Source organism: Sphaeramia orbicularis, chromosome 18 (assembly GCF_902148855.1).
Source record: "Sphaeramia orbicularis chromosome 18, fSphaOr1.1, whole genome shotgun sequence".
NCBI lineage: Eukaryota > Metazoa > Chordata > Actinopteri > Kurtiformes > Apogonidae > Sphaeramia > Sphaeramia orbicularis.
In genome coordinates, this window is record NC_043974.1 from 41,593,730 (window position 1) to 41,610,675 (window position 16,946).

Here is a 16,946-nt window from a genome sequence, read left to right on the forward strand (position 1 = left end):
TCATGATTCCACGTCCCTCTCAGTTGAGGCCATGCCCCCCATGCTACATCAAGGCCAAAAGTTTTACAAGAGAAAAAAAGAGATCTGAAATTGAAAAAAAGATTTGAAAGCGAAAAAAAGATCTCAGCGAAAAAATTTGATTTGAAACTGTAAAAATAAGATCTGAATCTTAAAAGATATAACATGCAACTGAAAAAAAAGTCAAATATTAAAATATATATGAAAGTGAAAAACGAAAATAAATAATTTATTCAAAATAATTACTGAAGTGAATCAAAATTATATTTCACCTGAAAAAACTTTACGTAGAGTTATTTTTAATTTGAATACATTGTTGTATTTTTCAGAAATTCAAGATCAAAACTTGAATTTTTGTAATAAATCACTCAGAATACAAATTATTAAACTGGCACTTACAGGGATAAAATCCTGAAAACTGTTGAATGTTTGGTAGTTTTGAGCAGGGGGGAAGTTGCAAGAAAAAATTCTGATGTATGATGATTTTATAGTAGTTTTTTATGCATGGACGTTTTTGTCAATGAGGGTGACCAGAGGGTGCAAAATGCATCATGGGAAAATAAAACACATCGAAGAGTAAAAGACGATGGATTTCCAAAAATATAAAAATATAACTAAAAAGAAACATGTCTGCCAAATTTCATGCAAATAGCTGCAACACAGCCAAAATGACCAACAAATGAAAAAAAAAAAAAGGACAAAAATGGACAAAAATGCCTGAGGGAGGCATAAGGGTTGAAGAGCTGAATGTGTGTTTGTTTGTGGAGCTAGAACTCAGGTTTAAAAGACAGAGCGTGACACATACAGGAGGCTGAGGTGCTGATATGATATGCCATGGTTTTCATTCTCCCCACTAATACACCTACCCTCCTCTGTGTGGAAGTCAATGTGGGTGATTTACAACTTCTTTACACTAAACACTGCACTTGCCCGTGACGTTTTATGGTGATATGTTAACTTTTAAAGCCATGACTGAGGCAATATGTGGAAAGTCCCCTTACAGTGTGTTAAAAAAAAGGCCTCCTGTATGGAAGTGAGGCAGTTGTAATGGCAGTTGGCACGACATAACAGAAGAGAGCATGTGAAATGCACATTGTCAAAATGAATTTAAAATATTATCCCTTTCCCTTTAAGAAACACTGAACTTTGAACGAGGTCAAAACCTTCACTGAAGAAATATTACTGCAGGGCAACCAGTGATGATGGGAGAACTGAGGCTTCAAAGACACAGAGGTGAAGTTGTGGCACTCCCAACTTTAATTTCCCACAACACAGAGGTTCGATGGAACTTGGAACTCTCTAGGGGCAGACAATGAATTATAATATCACATATCTTTGTGGCTGAAAACTGAGTCCCATTGATAACAAGTACATGTATTGCTGTGTTTCCATAGAGTTGTGAATTGGAAGCAATAATTTGAAATCTCAAAAAATAAAGGGAAAAATTAAACGCAACTTCCGAATTATGTTAAAAAAGATGTGAATTATATGTGTTTCCTATAACTGGTATGGAGTGGATAAACTGTGTAGTGTGGTTTGCTACAGGCTACATTAACAAACAGTAGAAATGGAGCATTCAGTTGCTGGTTTTCATCTACAGTCGTGGAAAAAATTATTAGACCATCAAAAGTCATCAAAAACAATGATTATGCAATCAAGTACTAACTCCTGTGCTTATCATGTGACTAAAACAGACAGAAAAGAAAATATGGAATGTCTGAAAGCACTGTTTTTGTCAGTACAATGCCATAATTATTGATGTAAGAACTGAAGTGACTTTGGTTATTATCAAGAAAACATGGAAAATGGATAGATATCAGCTCTGAAATTAAACTCTTATGAGATATTTTTGTTGTTATCATTATGTTTGTCCAAATAAATGTACCTTTAGTTGTACCAGGCATTAAAATGAACAAGAAACTGAAGAAAACAAGGGTGGTCTAATATTTTTTTCTGTAACTGTACATCACTGTGATGTTTTTTTTTCCATGGATGAGTTTACAATACATTGTTGTAGTGGCAGATACGTTTTCACCATTTATAACAAACAGCTGATCAGTCTTGTGAGTTAAATGTTTTCTATATTAGAATTTATTAACCAAGAATCGGCAGTTCAGTTATATGCCTCCAATATCCTTGCATATCAATCTGTTTATGCAGTTCTCTTGTTTACCATGGCCAAAAATGGGTTTTGTTGAAGCCACAATGACCTTGACCTTTGACCCACAAAATCGTTTAATTTCATTTTGTGTCCATGTGAATGTTGGTGCTAAATCTAAAGACATTATGTCAAACCATTTCTGAGATATTACATTTTAACACACGTCTTATACAGATGCACAATGGATATGTCTAAAAAGTTTTGTTCAATCTCTGATTTTCTGACTTTAACTCTTTTTTTTTTTTTTCCAAAAAAGTAAAAACTATGAAAGTAGGAGTGAAAATACACCATTAACTGAAATAAAAGTAAAGTGCTAAAACCATGGCTCTTTTTCGTAACAGACAAGTTTTTGTTTTTGTTTTTTTAATTTTGGACAGTTTTTGAAATTCTCTTGTTTCTATTTTTAATTATTTAAAAAATATTATGAAAGAAAAACTTGTATTCATCAAATAAAAGATGAGGTTTTCAAAAAAGTGAAAGTGAAAAACATTTGGTGTCTCCATTTTTGATTGAGTGTCTCAATTATTTTTAAGAGGGAAAAAACATCAGAAAGTTCCTTGGTGAAACTGACGATGTCTTTTTGTGATACTTGTAGAAATGAGTAAAATCCTATGAATCCTATCATAAAAACACAGCTTTTGTTTCTCTTATCTCTACAGCTGTTCCCAGTCATCCATCACCGTCTTATCTTACCTTCATGCAGTGCCCGACGCGCCAAGGCCTCAAATTCTGCAAAGTTGTGGACCAGGTAGCAGTGCTGCTCCTTGGGTTGCGAGGCCATATCGTGCAGCTCTCTGATGTTACCCTGCCAGATTCCCAACGTGAAGATCTCAACACCACGCTCCCTCAGAGCTGCAGCGACCGGCCGAGGGTCCCCGCCATTGGAGTATCCATCGGTGATGAGGAAAATGACCTTGCTGGCGTTAGAACGAGAGTGACGCAGGATTTGCTGTGAGGAGAAAAAAAATTATTTAATAATCTAGGAAGTAATATTGAATTATGCAACTAACACTTCATGCTCATTTGAAAGGCTTAACGGATAGTTAGTCAGTCAGTCAGTTACTTAGTTAACTACCTTGTTCAATGTTCAATTATTATTATTATTATTATTATTATTATTATGACACCCAAAATAATTTTCAGTCATTTGAGCTGAAGTGTAAAATAGTCTGTTTAAGTAGGAAACTGCTGCAATTCACTTTGCAAGATAGTATCTTTGATAGTTCTGAAGATATGAAGTACTTTATCTTCATCTTGGCATCTTGGTAAATATATATTCTTTATATCTTCGATCTGTTCATTTCCACTTAGAGATGCCATAAATCCTTTTAATACTCATGCTTCTTGTGTAGATTCTTTGTGTCAGACACGTTTGTAGATCATCAGTCTCTAAAGGGCTGCAGTTTTCAACATGCCAAGTTATTTAAGCCATGATATTTTTACTTAATTCATATGTTTAACCAATTTAGCCTTAAAGACAACATTTAACTTTTATTACAGCAACTCAGATGCACTTTCAGCAGCTTTCAAGCAGAGCTTTCAGCTCTCAGCAATCACACAGTTGTTTTCTAGTTATGTTTCAGGCCCCAAATTTAACTTTAACTAGTCTTCATCCACTTAGGGGATTTCCATGGCTTCAGCTGTTAAAACTTAAAATACTTGTTTGCAATGTTTTCTGTCTCATAGTCCTTTCAGCTTATTATTCTGCTTCATTGTTTTAAGTCAACATTATTTATCATCCATCTATTAATATACTATGTTCAGCTCATTGAAGACACAGCCAATCTTACTTTTGTAGGTTTTATTTTTTATAAGATAAGAAAATTATAATAAAATTCTCTTCATTACCCAAGAGAAATGCTTCAGATTCTTCAAATCTTCATGTTTCTTCACGATAACATGTTCACATAGTTATCTCATAGTGGAACTAAAATGGTTGTAACTTCAAATAAATTACAAAGTGTTTTCTACTGTTGTTAAAAGTCATTTATAGTCTTTGCACATTAAGCTCTTCCTCATGAATTGACCAGAGCAACTTCCATTTCAGACTTTTTAAGACCTCTGCAATGTACAGTTTGGACCTAAAAATGTTTTGATATTGGTTTTCCATCATACAGTAAGTTGCTTTGACTCAGATGTACGGGGTCCAATGATCCTCAAACTCCTGCTGTTTGGAAATGGGAAGTGATATTTAACTTCTTTGCGTAACATCCAACATGAGGCCAGGACTACAGATCTTTACAGGCTGTCATAAAACCTCTCAACTTCAGCCCACCCTCATGCTCTTCAAGGTGTGGGGGTCCAATTGTAGCTGCTTGGAGCACTATTATTAATGTTATTCCACCCAAAGTTGTGTGCTTAACTAGTCTATTGCCATTTAAGGAATTTCAGCCAAACTTTCAACACTCTTTTTAGCATTTTTTTCTGTCTTAAAGTTGTCATATTTTGCTAAACCCACTTTTATTAGTCTTTGGTACATTTATTTGTGTATTTGGACCCTAATAGTTCATAAAGTTTGGATTTGAACCCTCCGGGTGCTGCAAAGCTATCTTTATATTCATACTGGCAAAAATCGAGTGGATTTCTACAGCCCATTTCAATTCCTGCTTAATTTGTTATGTTTTATAACTAGTTACGTCAAAATATTTACACAAATAAGGTCAAGACTTTCGACGAACATTACTCCGAGTTCGACATAGTTGTTTATCAGCAGGAGCAGTTGTAGTAAAAACGGAAAATATGTCCAAACTTTGTGCCGATTACCTAAAATGTTCAGTTGTTGGTTGTATTAACAAACACAAGTGACTGAACGGGACAGAGCAACACAGTCAACAACCTGGAGGGGGTGGGGTACGAAGTGGCTCATTTAAAGGGCCAGCACTCAAAACAACCTTTCTGCTGTCATTACTCAGAAATAGTATTGAAGATGGACCTGTGGAGTTGAATGAATGAAGAATTCAGACCCAAGCATAGCATTTACAGTTTACGTAGACCAAATGTTTTAAAATGCATAATTCCATTTAAAAAAGCAAAATATCACTCCTTTAAATGTGTTTAACTAAGTAGTGCTTTGGTAAAACAGTGATTCAATCACAAATAATGCAGAAGTTGGTCTACTGCTGCTTTGATTAGTAAATCAGTTTATTAGTTTGCTTCCATGTTAACATGTTAAAATATTTAAGTCACAGTATTGCAGAAAAGATAAACAGAGGTAGCAGTATTCTGGTAGATTCTTTGTGTTAAAAAAAGAGCTTGGTGCGTCAGTTCCCATTGGAAAAAATACTGTCTGATTGTAAAGTAAGTAAGACATATAAGCTATAATTGATTTTAACTCCTTTGTACAACATCTAGCCAAAAAGTTATGGGGGCTCAATCATAGCTGCTGGCCGGTGTACTAGTAATCCGTCTAAATTTGTGTGCTTAACTACAGAGCCACATAAACTGCACCTGGATTGGATAATTCCCATAGTCATTAATATGTTTCAGCTGCGACATGTTCTTTAACTCTTTAACTGATGAAGGGAGTAGCTCTATTTGTTAAACAACCATTAGTTTGATAGAGAGCATAAGATTGGACTGTGTTCTAATGGTAAAAGGTCATGTGTTCTGATAAGAGACAGATGAAGTTATTACCCATCATGCCTAGTCCCTACAATATAAGCCTGTGGAGGTAGTGTTACAATCTGGGGTTGATTCAGTTGATCGGGTCCAACTTCAGCAATGTTATGCCTCCAAACAATGACACAAATACATGTTGTGACAGTGCATAACATATCAAAACCACACCATGGCAAGTGCATGCTGTAATCAAAGCTAGAGGCAGACCAAAGAAAAATGAGAGTCTGGGACTTTTTTTTTGCCAGACTATGCAGTGTAATTCAAGTATTTTCAGCTATTCCAACCATCATCTTCTCCAATTCTGCTTTTCAAATGAAGTCTAATCCATGCATTTTGGCTTGCACTTGTTTATTTCATGGTATAAGCCCAACTTTAACTCTTAACACATGAACAGTAACTTACGGATAAGGGGCAGAGATGTCCACAACGTCCTTTAAAACAGCTCAAAAGATCAAGCTGACTAGCAGGAAAAGATTGTGCTTAAGTTATCCCATGAAGACCCAGTGCTACTTTTCTGTTTCTAAATGAATTTTTCCTCTATATTTTACATTTCTTAAGTGATTTATTACCATTTATTATAATATTATCTTCCTTATTTTGCATTTTTTTTCAGTGAAAATCATATATTTTCCTACATTTAATTCATGTTCATAAAAACTCAGATTACAGTTGATGGTTATTGTATCAGAAACAGACAAAACTGAAGAAAAAGTGACTTTTAACAAAGTATATCATTAACTGAACATAAACCAAGCGTCTCCATCCACTGTCATTGATCCAACTCCATGGGTTTTACTGGTGAATCAAAGTTGTAGAAGATGACAGTGTTTCCACGGTAACTATGGAGCCTCTGAACGTCCAAATGGGTCATATATGATGACCATGAAAGGATGACAAACTGCATTTACACCAATTATTTACATGTATTGATAGGATTAATGGATCAACAGGTATTAAACACTTACACTGGTAGATGGTTTTAGTCAACGGTGGATATGTAGGTCTTTATGGGTTAAGATAGCCATGCTGCTTTGTGTTTAGAAAGATTAATCTTTAAAATACACACATCCCACACATTGCTATGCCCTGCCAGCACTCTACCAACATAGCTCCAGCTTCAGTGACATGACTAAATTGAATAACGAACAACGTCACACACAACCACTAAAAACAGCCCTCAATTCTAGGGTTCCTCAAAACCCTACATCAGCAGGACAGGGAACGAGGGCAGGATGGTGTGGAGTATTTTTTTTAAAGAAGAAAAACTCTACAATTGTAATTATTTCTCCTTCAGACTGTGCAACTTCTTGCCAGAGGTCGAAAACCACCAGAGAACACTGGGCAACGCAAACCAGGCTGCTGAGTCTGCCCCAGACACCGGCTACAGTTCCCAAACTAACTTTAGCCACCGTTTACAATCCACCACATACAATTAGACAAGACATTAAAGTCACAGAAACATATCTTTATTTTTTCTCAAGTAAGAAAAACACAACAACATGAACATCTGCTAGCTTTTCTGTGGAGGACAATCTGACAATGTCTTGGTTTGGTGTTATCCTGTTTCAAGGGTGAGAGGGTATGTAGATAAAAACTCAGCAAACAATAAATGGAAATTTAAAAAAAGAATTAAAGAAGCAGAGGGAGCCAAGATGAAGTCAGTAGTGCAGATATCCATTTACTTACTGACTAAAAGCCAGAAATGTCATGGGTATATCGTAAAGAAGAAAGGGATGGGAGGGAAACAACGGATGTGTGTGAGGAGGTGGTGGGTGATTTTTCTGTATTCTCCATCCAGAAAGGACGTAATAGTTACACATGATAGACTGTAAAATACAAGAGGTGAAAAAAGAAGAGACACGCAAGGGTGTGACCACAGGAGAGAAAGCTCTGGTCTTTTTGTCTAATTGGCTAAACTTCAAGCAGCTCTGGCAGCACTGCTATAATTACAGAGGAGGACAGAGACAGAATAGACTGATTTCTGTGATCCTCAAAGCTCCCAGCGCTGCCCGCCTGCTGCTCTGGTTCACCGTATGGGAAGGTTCAGTACGCCTGCTCCTGGCTGTCAGTGCAACCCGTCAGGCTCATGTGTTAAAGAGAACACATGAGCCTCCTTCCCTGGATCCTTTAATTAACATGTCACTACATTGGCTTTTAGTTGGGCTTCCATGGAAATGCAGTGTAAAAGAAACTTCTGAACAATCAGCTGCAAAGATCCAGTGGATGGATCCCCAACAGACTGAAGTTGTACTTGTTACTGATGTTAGCTTAGTGTCTGATTATTGACAGCAGAGGAGTTGCATCAATTTTGTGGTAAAAACATGTAACAGTTCTATCTTTCACATTATATGCCAGAGGATACTAAAAAGAAGTATGCTTTATGCTCCCTGGAGGTGTAGTCTCACTAACTGTTTTCTATTGAAATAATAACTCACATTTACCGGAGTGATATTTTGCTTTTTCTTAAATGGAATTATGCATTTTCAAACATTTCCCTGTGGTGTACATAAACTGTAAATGCTCTGCTTGGGTCTGAATTCTTCATTAATTCAACTCCACAGGTCCATCTTCAACCCTATTTCTGACTTATGACATCAGAAAGGTGGTTTTGAGCACTGGCCCTTTAAATGTAAATAAGCCGCTTCACGCCCCACCCCCTCCAGGTTGTTGGCTGTGCTGCTCTGTCCCGTTCAACAAACAACTAAACATTTTAGGTAACTGGCTCAAAGTTTGGACATATTTTCAGTTTTTACTACAACCGCTGCTGCTGATAAACAATTATGGCGTACTCAGAGAAATGTTCATCGGAAGTCTTGACCTTATATGTGCAAATGTTGTGACGTTACTAGTTACAGACGTAGCAAATGTAGCCAGAATTAAAACGGGTTGTAGAAATCCACTTGGTTTTTGCCAAACTGAATATAAAGATAGCTTTGCAGCACCTGGAGGGTTCAAACTCAAACTTTATGAACTATTAGGGTCCAAATGCACAAATAAATAAACCAAAGACTAATAAAAGTGGGTTTGGTAAAATATGACCCCTTTAAAGGGTACCTGTAGTGAATTTTCATTGCTAACTATTTCAAAAGATCATGTATAATGCTAGCGGTTCCATCAGGTAACTTTTGTTATAGCCCGTTGTCAAGTACGTGCAAGTACTAAGTTGCTGCTCCGTCAGTCAGGCATGGTCATGACATGTAGCATCCTTCACAGGCTGTTCACGCACTGGTATTGATGCAGTCTCATTGTATTATCAGATTACCTGGACTGCGATGGACTGGTCACTGACCCTGTGTAGCAGACACTAGTCTAAGATGACCCAATGCTGGGTCACATCCCTAGGACAATGGCGGAGTGTAAGGCTGCACAAACAAGAAGTGCGAATACATGCTTTCCACTCAATCTTGCTCACTGACTGCTACTTGTTTACTCCCACTCCAGCACCTGGAATCAATGATGGTATGCCACCTCTGGTTGGCAATGGCTGATCCCCATGGGTTCTGCCCCCATGCATAATACCCGTAAATAAAAAGGTCCAGTGTGGTGCGTTCAAGGCGATTTTTTACTGAATCCTTAAAAAAAAATCTCCAAGTGCTTCAAAGTGCCTGGATAATAAAGTCTGCCAGCACAAAACAGACAGCAACACAAACATCTTATAAGCACATGAACATGCATTCATAAAGCACCTTTAACAAATGATGAATCACTAAATCCACTGTCACATGTTCCGGTGCAAAAGGATTTTTTTTCAGACGTTCTAAATTCAGGTGTTTTTTCTTCTCTGTGTTTTCGTCCATCATCATCATCATCATATCGTGTTTGTTCTTATTTAGCTGCTGCTCTGTGCACTGTGTTCCTTGAATGGTAAGGTGCATACTGAGAGTTTCAGTAAAGGGCAGCCCCTTCCCACACGCTGGCTCATGTGGTTGCCTTTATGTTAATACTCTGACCAGAAATATGTGGAGGCTATTTGGGAGGGTGTTATTAGTGGGTATGCATGCGTATGCTCCGTTTGGTGGCATCTCCACTGTCGCTAACACCAACCACTGACTCATGACTAACGCAGAAACCACTGTGGCCAAATACTACTTCAAGCAGACGCTTAATAAGAGGCCGAAAAACACCCAGAAACACTAACGAACAACCTTTACACATAAGGAGGAGACGGCTAGAAATAAAGATATACCACTTCATTTTATGGTTAGTGTGTTCAGGCATTAAAGAGCTAAAATATTCACACATACTGTATGTTTTTGACACCAAATTAACTACTTGCTGAACTGCTTCTGATTAGAATTTGTGGAACCCTGACGACACATAGCAAACCAGCCCAGTTTTGTACCTGTTTTCAGTGGAATCATTTTAATCAAACAGTGTACAAATACATGTTTTTTTTTTCTTTTTTGTTGAATTGATCATTTCTTTCCTGCTACTTTTTATTCTACTTGAATGGAGCAACTGTAACACATAATAATCCCCCCTGGGATTAATAAAGTATTCTGATACGATATATCGATCATAATGTAGTAAATGTATAACACCATACAGCACCATATTAGTAAAGTGTCTTGGTAATCCTTAAATATATGCAGTTTTTATGTATTTTTTCTTCGAGAGTATGAGTGAAACCAGCCTTAGCTAATTTCAGAAGTGCAAAGTACAAACACTTTTAATTTTCTGGTAACTGGACTTAGTAAAGCAATTGTTTTTTTCTGAAAACTTTACTTTCTACTCATTGCACTTTCAAACAGGGTCATTACTTTAGACTGAATGCATTTGAGAGGAATTATTTATATCATGATTGATGATATATTGGCGTATCCAGGGGTGCCGCTGGCAATTGTGGGCCCCATATAAGGTAAATATTATGGACCCTTCATAAAATTCATTATCATATTGGGGGTGGGGGTTGCGGTCCATAACTAACATAACTTACGCTGGCATGAAATGAAACTGAAACTCAACATGCTTTCAACGTCCGACTCCTGACTTCTATTCCTCTATTATACAGCAGATCTTACATGAAATTTTCACAACTTCTAAACTGTATCCACTGGGCCCCCTCCACTGCGGTATGGGCCCCCCACAAATGCTGGGCCTCATGTATTTGTCATGTTTACCCCCCCTTTACAGCACCCCAGGGTGTATCCATTGGTGCAACAAGATGAAAAATTATAGATCACATTAATATGAGCTGAGGTTCACTTCAATCTGCATACAAACAGGCATTACCTTCTAAGACCTAGGTACTTTTAGCTTTATACTTTGAATGCACTTCTAATTGGACTTTTATACTTTTACTTGACTAAAAAAAATCTGCAGAACATTTATAATGAATGCATTGCACAACTGATTGTATAAAAATAGTTTGGTGAAGATAGCAGAAATAACTTATTTGATCATTATTTCCGTGTTATTTACCATTATTTGATTGCAGTTCTTTTAAGGAGATTTTTCATTGCATTTCATTCTTCTGCTATGAGCTCAGTGGAGAACTAGTGTAGATTTTGATTTACCCATTAAAGTAGCCATTTTATGAACAACTGTGTCTCAAAATTCCCTGCCAATAAAGGGCTGATTTAATAAGGTGTATGTTATTATTGGACTTTAAGTGGTACCATACAGTTAACAGCTTACAACAATACGCTGAATGAAAATTATTTGTCAGACATTTAATCATCAGCTCAAACTTCAATAACTTCACAGCCCTTCCCATCATTATCATAATGTGACAGTACTGTACGCATTGCTCGCTGACTTCCCACCTACTCACTACTCTTCATTATGACCTGCTGTGTGTCAGCTCAAGGGCTTTCTGTGTTGTACATCCCATGCAATGCTTCAATTACACACTTGGCAGACCCTTTAATGCCGGCAAAGTTCCAAAGAGGAGATAATAAACCAGCAGCACCGGGACAGCTTCCATGTGCCTGGTTTGGAGTTGATGATATCTGTTGGAGCAGCAGTGATAGCACAGAGACCCACAGGCCTGGAGGGATTAGCAGTGGAAGGAGAAGATCTACAATATCTCCACCACAAAATGCCTCAAATGCCTCAAACCTCAAAGTCAGACGCAAAGATGACAGGTCTTTAGAAGAGATGGGGATTTTCAGAAGAGATGAATGAAACTAAACGTCTTTTAGCAAGGGTAATATGAAAACACAATTACATAGCAAGAGGTGACGGAACAGATAAAAAATGCACTGGCTATGTGAAAGGACGTTTTAATAAAAAGGAATGGATAATAAATTAAAAGTGGCTCTAAGAATGCAACCATAAAGCCATCCTTCAATCCTTCTCTTACTCATTTCCAAACCATGGGTGAGCAACAAAATACACAGTACACAGACCATATAAATAAAACCTTCAGTCTACTGATGAATAACTAGATCCTTATTCTCAGTGGCTCACCATATCCAAACAGATGCCTGTATGATTAAAACTTCAAAAGCAGGCATCTCTGTGCATTTGGCAGAGGGGACTAGGAAACCTTTCCACACCTTGAGGGCCTAAAGATGGTGCCAAGGCACCCCAGCTGTTAATCAAAGACTTATATATGCATGGCAGCTAGGATGAATGCTAAATGAGGAGTCCAACCCAACCCCCATCACCAGGACTCTGTTGGTCCAGATTTTTTTTTTCTTTGCAGCAGAAAAACATTAAATAAAGAAAAAAACAGATGAAAACTATTAGACAGTTTATACTTGAATTTGTTAATGGTGACCCACTCCTTCTGTGGATGAAAACAAAGGTAAAGAACACAAGATGTATTGGTTTTGTGCAACTGAAAATTATATTCCATTTCCATTCCATTTGCACAATAATAATATATACATAAACATATATTTTTAATAGACTGGATCCCTGTACACATCCACTCACTGTATAAAACACCAATTTGCACTTTGTACATATTATAAATCCACCGTAAATCTCAACCCATTGTTGTCCTTGTTTCTAGTCAAATGTTTGTTTATATTAGGTCGATGTTTAAGTGTGTTTGGGTTCATGTTGAAATTGTACGTCATGAGCAAAGAAAAACCGAAGCCAAATTCCTTGTATGTGTTCACATACTTGGCCAATAAAGCTGATTCTGATTTCTGCAATGTGATTCTCCTAAATCTTATAAATTACACGCTGCAATTGCACTGGACCCCTCAGCTCTGTGGAAGAACTAAAGCCAAACTGTGCACCAACAATGAATATATAATACAGATACACCCATAGATGTTGATAAAGTCTGCGTCAATACAATGTCTAATATCAGAGAAGAATATTTTGACCACATGCAGTGATCTCAAATTTAAGTAATGTAAGTACAATAAAAACAGGAGTCATTTATTTATTTATTCATTCTAAAGCTACAACAGTTACTTTCATTTTTGATTATTTTGTTGCCCAATCAATTGATTTTTTGGGGGGGGGTTTACCAAATGGTGGAAAAAGTCTTTCCAAAACCATTATTATTGAAGATGACATTATCAGATGTCATGTTTGGTCACAACACAAAGATATTCAATTCACAATCATTGAATAGGTAAGAAACAAGAGGCTCTTATAAGACTATTTTAACATGTTTTGCGTTATGCCAACAAGACTGATTCAGTCATGCAAATGCTTCATGTCATTAACCAGTACTTAGTACCCTTATTTAGTTAATATAATTTAAAAACATTAGCTAATGCTAGCATTAATTTGTCAATGTATTATTTGCTTGCTAGCTTGCTACTTAGGCCAGTTAGTGCTTGTTAGTTTATTTATATCAAGAGAGAATAACCATCATATGCAGCCTTCTTCTTTTGTTTGTTTGTCTTTTTTTTTTTTTACATCTTCTAAAAAGCATACAGGAGGTTCTTTTGTAAATTATTGCACTACTGGTAAGATTTTACAGCAAACCGAAGGCTTTGATGTCCACCATTTGGACACTTCTGACTCCAAACAGCCAAGAATGTGATGGCCAAAATGCAAACTCCAAGCCTCAAAACAAGTCAAAAATCAAAATACCAATGAGTTACATCACAGTGGCTCTGTCCACTTATGATGTACAGTGTATGGCTAACACCAACTCTGAATGACTGACCTGCTCTGGGAATACACAAAAATTTTCAGCCTCTTTTCACATTTTTGCTGTTTCATTAATACTACAAATGCAACTGTAGCAGCAAGTCATATTACTACTCTTTATATATTTTAAGAGGCTAATTATACTCAGCTCTTTTCCAGCTTGTTCCACTGTTAATCTTTGGTCTGAGCTGGGGGTTTACTCAGTTAAATCTATCGTCTAACGTTCATTCCATATGTTGAAAAAACTCCTAAAACTACTGACCGAAGAAGAAATGAGTCCAATAAATGAGTCAGAGCACTTAATCACTAACAACTCCTGAAAGTAACAGATTATTCATATGATGAAATTTAAACAAGACCTAAAATGCTGAATATTTTCTTTAAAAACATGGCCATGCAGACCATATCATACTGGCCTATTCCAGTCTCTGAAAGAGATTTAGCACAGTGAAAGCCTCTACACTGCAGTCATTTACAAAACTTCATAAAGTAGTGACATGTATCAAGTACACTTGCCTTTATCTGATTAAAAACATAGATGTTGCAGAAGAAAAATGTATGGCGAATGAAACTAGCCAACAATCATAACATGCGGTGTAATTTTTGACTTATTGTAATTGAATGTTGTAGTTGGACAGCATTCAGAATGTCAGTGCCCGCACAATAAAACAAATGAGATCAGGTCAGAATTAGTACAAACTCCATTGAATAGAAAAACACATGTGATGTTGATACAATATACTTTCCAGATTTGCTATTTAGCATATTGCAAATGCAAAACAAAAAATGCAAACATGCTCCAAGTGCATAAAAGAGCGTATAATAAATCTCAATGAGCCAAGATTCATGACACGAGGCAGATTGCCAACTCAGTTTGACCCCATGATCGTGCAGCTGGCACTCAGAACCATAACTGCTATTGTTATTCTTCCTCCCACTCAATCAAACTGGCTTTCCTCGTCCAATTACCCAGAATGCCGTGTCTGATTGGAACACGGTCAGTGCCTAAAATGTTTCTCTCCGTGCTTCGTTCCGCCAGCACAGTACAGAGGCCGGCTGGGGGGGGGAGGGTGTAATTGAATGAGTTTCTCATTTACCGGCCAAGATAGCCTTTCCCCTTGGCATCACATTGTGGAATGAGCCTCTCACTTTCTCTCCATGTCTCTCCCTTTGCTGTTGTTGCGCTGTTGGTTGAGCTGTTGAGTTTGATGAATGGTGTTGTGACAGAAATCGTCAAGCTAAGGCACACAGCTGTCCAGCCTACCGTGTCTGGCAATTAGTGGACTATCCACACTTTCTCCGCCAACACTTTGGATGGCATCACACTTCATAGTCAGGCTGGTCTCTGTTTTAGCCTTCTTACAAATCCACATTGTAATGACTATTATAGACTTGTAAATCACTATCAGTAGCGGCTACACTGGGAGCAATATATCTCTTCTTCCAGTAACACTTTGTCTCAGTTGTGTGAGTGGTGTTCAGATTTACTACTTAAAGTCAGAGGTGATAGTAAGTTTGGCTACATCCCAAGTGACTCCACAGTCCTGATAATGAACACAAGATACACAAAAACAACTTGTGGTCTTTAATGCTTCCACTAGTGTACTACTGTTGTCATGTTGACGAGGAGCTTTGTTGCAGGGTTAGGTAATTTTTGTATTGGATTGACTCCGGCTCTGATTCTGTTTATGGATTGCGGTTCTTCTAAATTCCCAGTTTCAATTCTAAAATTACTAATTTCTTCGCAAAGGTGAAATTAGAATTTTTATACTTTACCACAGTCCAACACTGAGACTATCCTAAGATCAGCTGTGTATCCTAGCTCCTAACCACACAGACCTTACAGATAACTTCATTCAGTTCTTACAGATATACACAGGCATTTAGGCACTGATAAGCAGAACCAAATTAGCTTTAGGAGTCCCAAATATTTGCCCTTTTTTATCAGTTCTAAGTTGGAACCAAGTTTTGGTGGTTAGCAGTTTTTTTCTGCTGTGGATCTCAATATTTGAGCCAGTTGATTCACACATGTTTTTTCCATGGGTGGATGGTTAATAATAGAAACAAGGAAAATAGTTTTATCAAATCAAGAGATTAAGTTCTAGAGGAGTAGGAGTCATAACTCAGAGGATGACAAAGAAAATGTGGTTCAAGAACTTGGACATTTGTATCATACATTCATTTTTATCATAAATTAATGTTGTTGTTTTTTTTTACTATAATAGCAGCAAATGTGTACACTCAGTCATTCATTCATTCATTCATTCATTCATTCATTCATCAGGGACAATGAAGGTAAACCTAGTGAAGATACAGACTATATGACTTTCTTGACTACAGTCATTAAATACCAGGATCAGAGATCTGGCTTGTAAAGTTTTTACATGTGCCCTTATAAAAGAGTGTCTATTGGTAATGTTTAAAATGCAGAATGGTTTAGTAAATGGCAACAAAATTTCTCAGCAATAACCACTTGGTTTCAAGTATAAACTAAAATGGATTTAGTGGTCAAAAATCAAAGTTCATGGTTACTGTGAACTTGTGTTAGTGCAGTCTTAAAGAAGTGACATGTCAACAATACTGGAGAATTTTTTTGTTTCTTCATTTCTTATAATTTTTCACAAACACCGACAGGAAGTCAAAGATGAACAGGTTATATTTTAGTGGTCAAAGGTCAAGGTTATTGTGAACTCACAAAACTCATCTTCGGCTTTTTTACCATAACTGTTAGCAACAGAGGGGACAACAAGAACAGATTATGATGCAATGATAGTGGAAGCAACTGACTGAGCATTTTAAAAAAGAAAAAAATTACAAGCTCCAACTCTGGAACTTCCAGTGATGTATAAAGTAGAGGTCAGGGGTCAGTTAACACCATAGTGTAGGTATCACAGTTAATTATGAGTTTGGTACAATTTAGAAAAAAGAAAAAAAAGTAATCTGAATCATCCATATGTGACATATAACTCCTTATTGTGTATGACATGCTTTATCTGAAGGGCAAAAGTAAAATGTTAGTGGGATCACTGTGAATCCTTGACTTGATCAGGAAACAGACTGTCTTTGTAAACGACCTTGCTTATCT

The 16,946-nt window shown here is 37.0% G+C and overlaps 1 protein-coding gene across 2 annotated transcripts in view; it reads right to left on the reverse strand.

Moving 5' to 3' along the window:
• svep1 (sushi, von Willebrand factor type A, EGF and pentraxin domain containing 1) overlaps positions 1-16,946 on the reverse strand; it is a 171,849-nt gene that overhangs the window by 121,729 nt on the left and 33,174 nt on the right. For both annotated transcript variants that reach the window (XM_030162208.1, XM_030162206.1), the window contains exon 2: positions 2,873-3,128. In XM_030162208.1, coding sequence (XP_030018068.1) covers positions 2,873-3,128 — 256 coding nt within the window. The remainder of the gene's footprint in view (positions 1-2,872; positions 3,129-16,946) is intronic.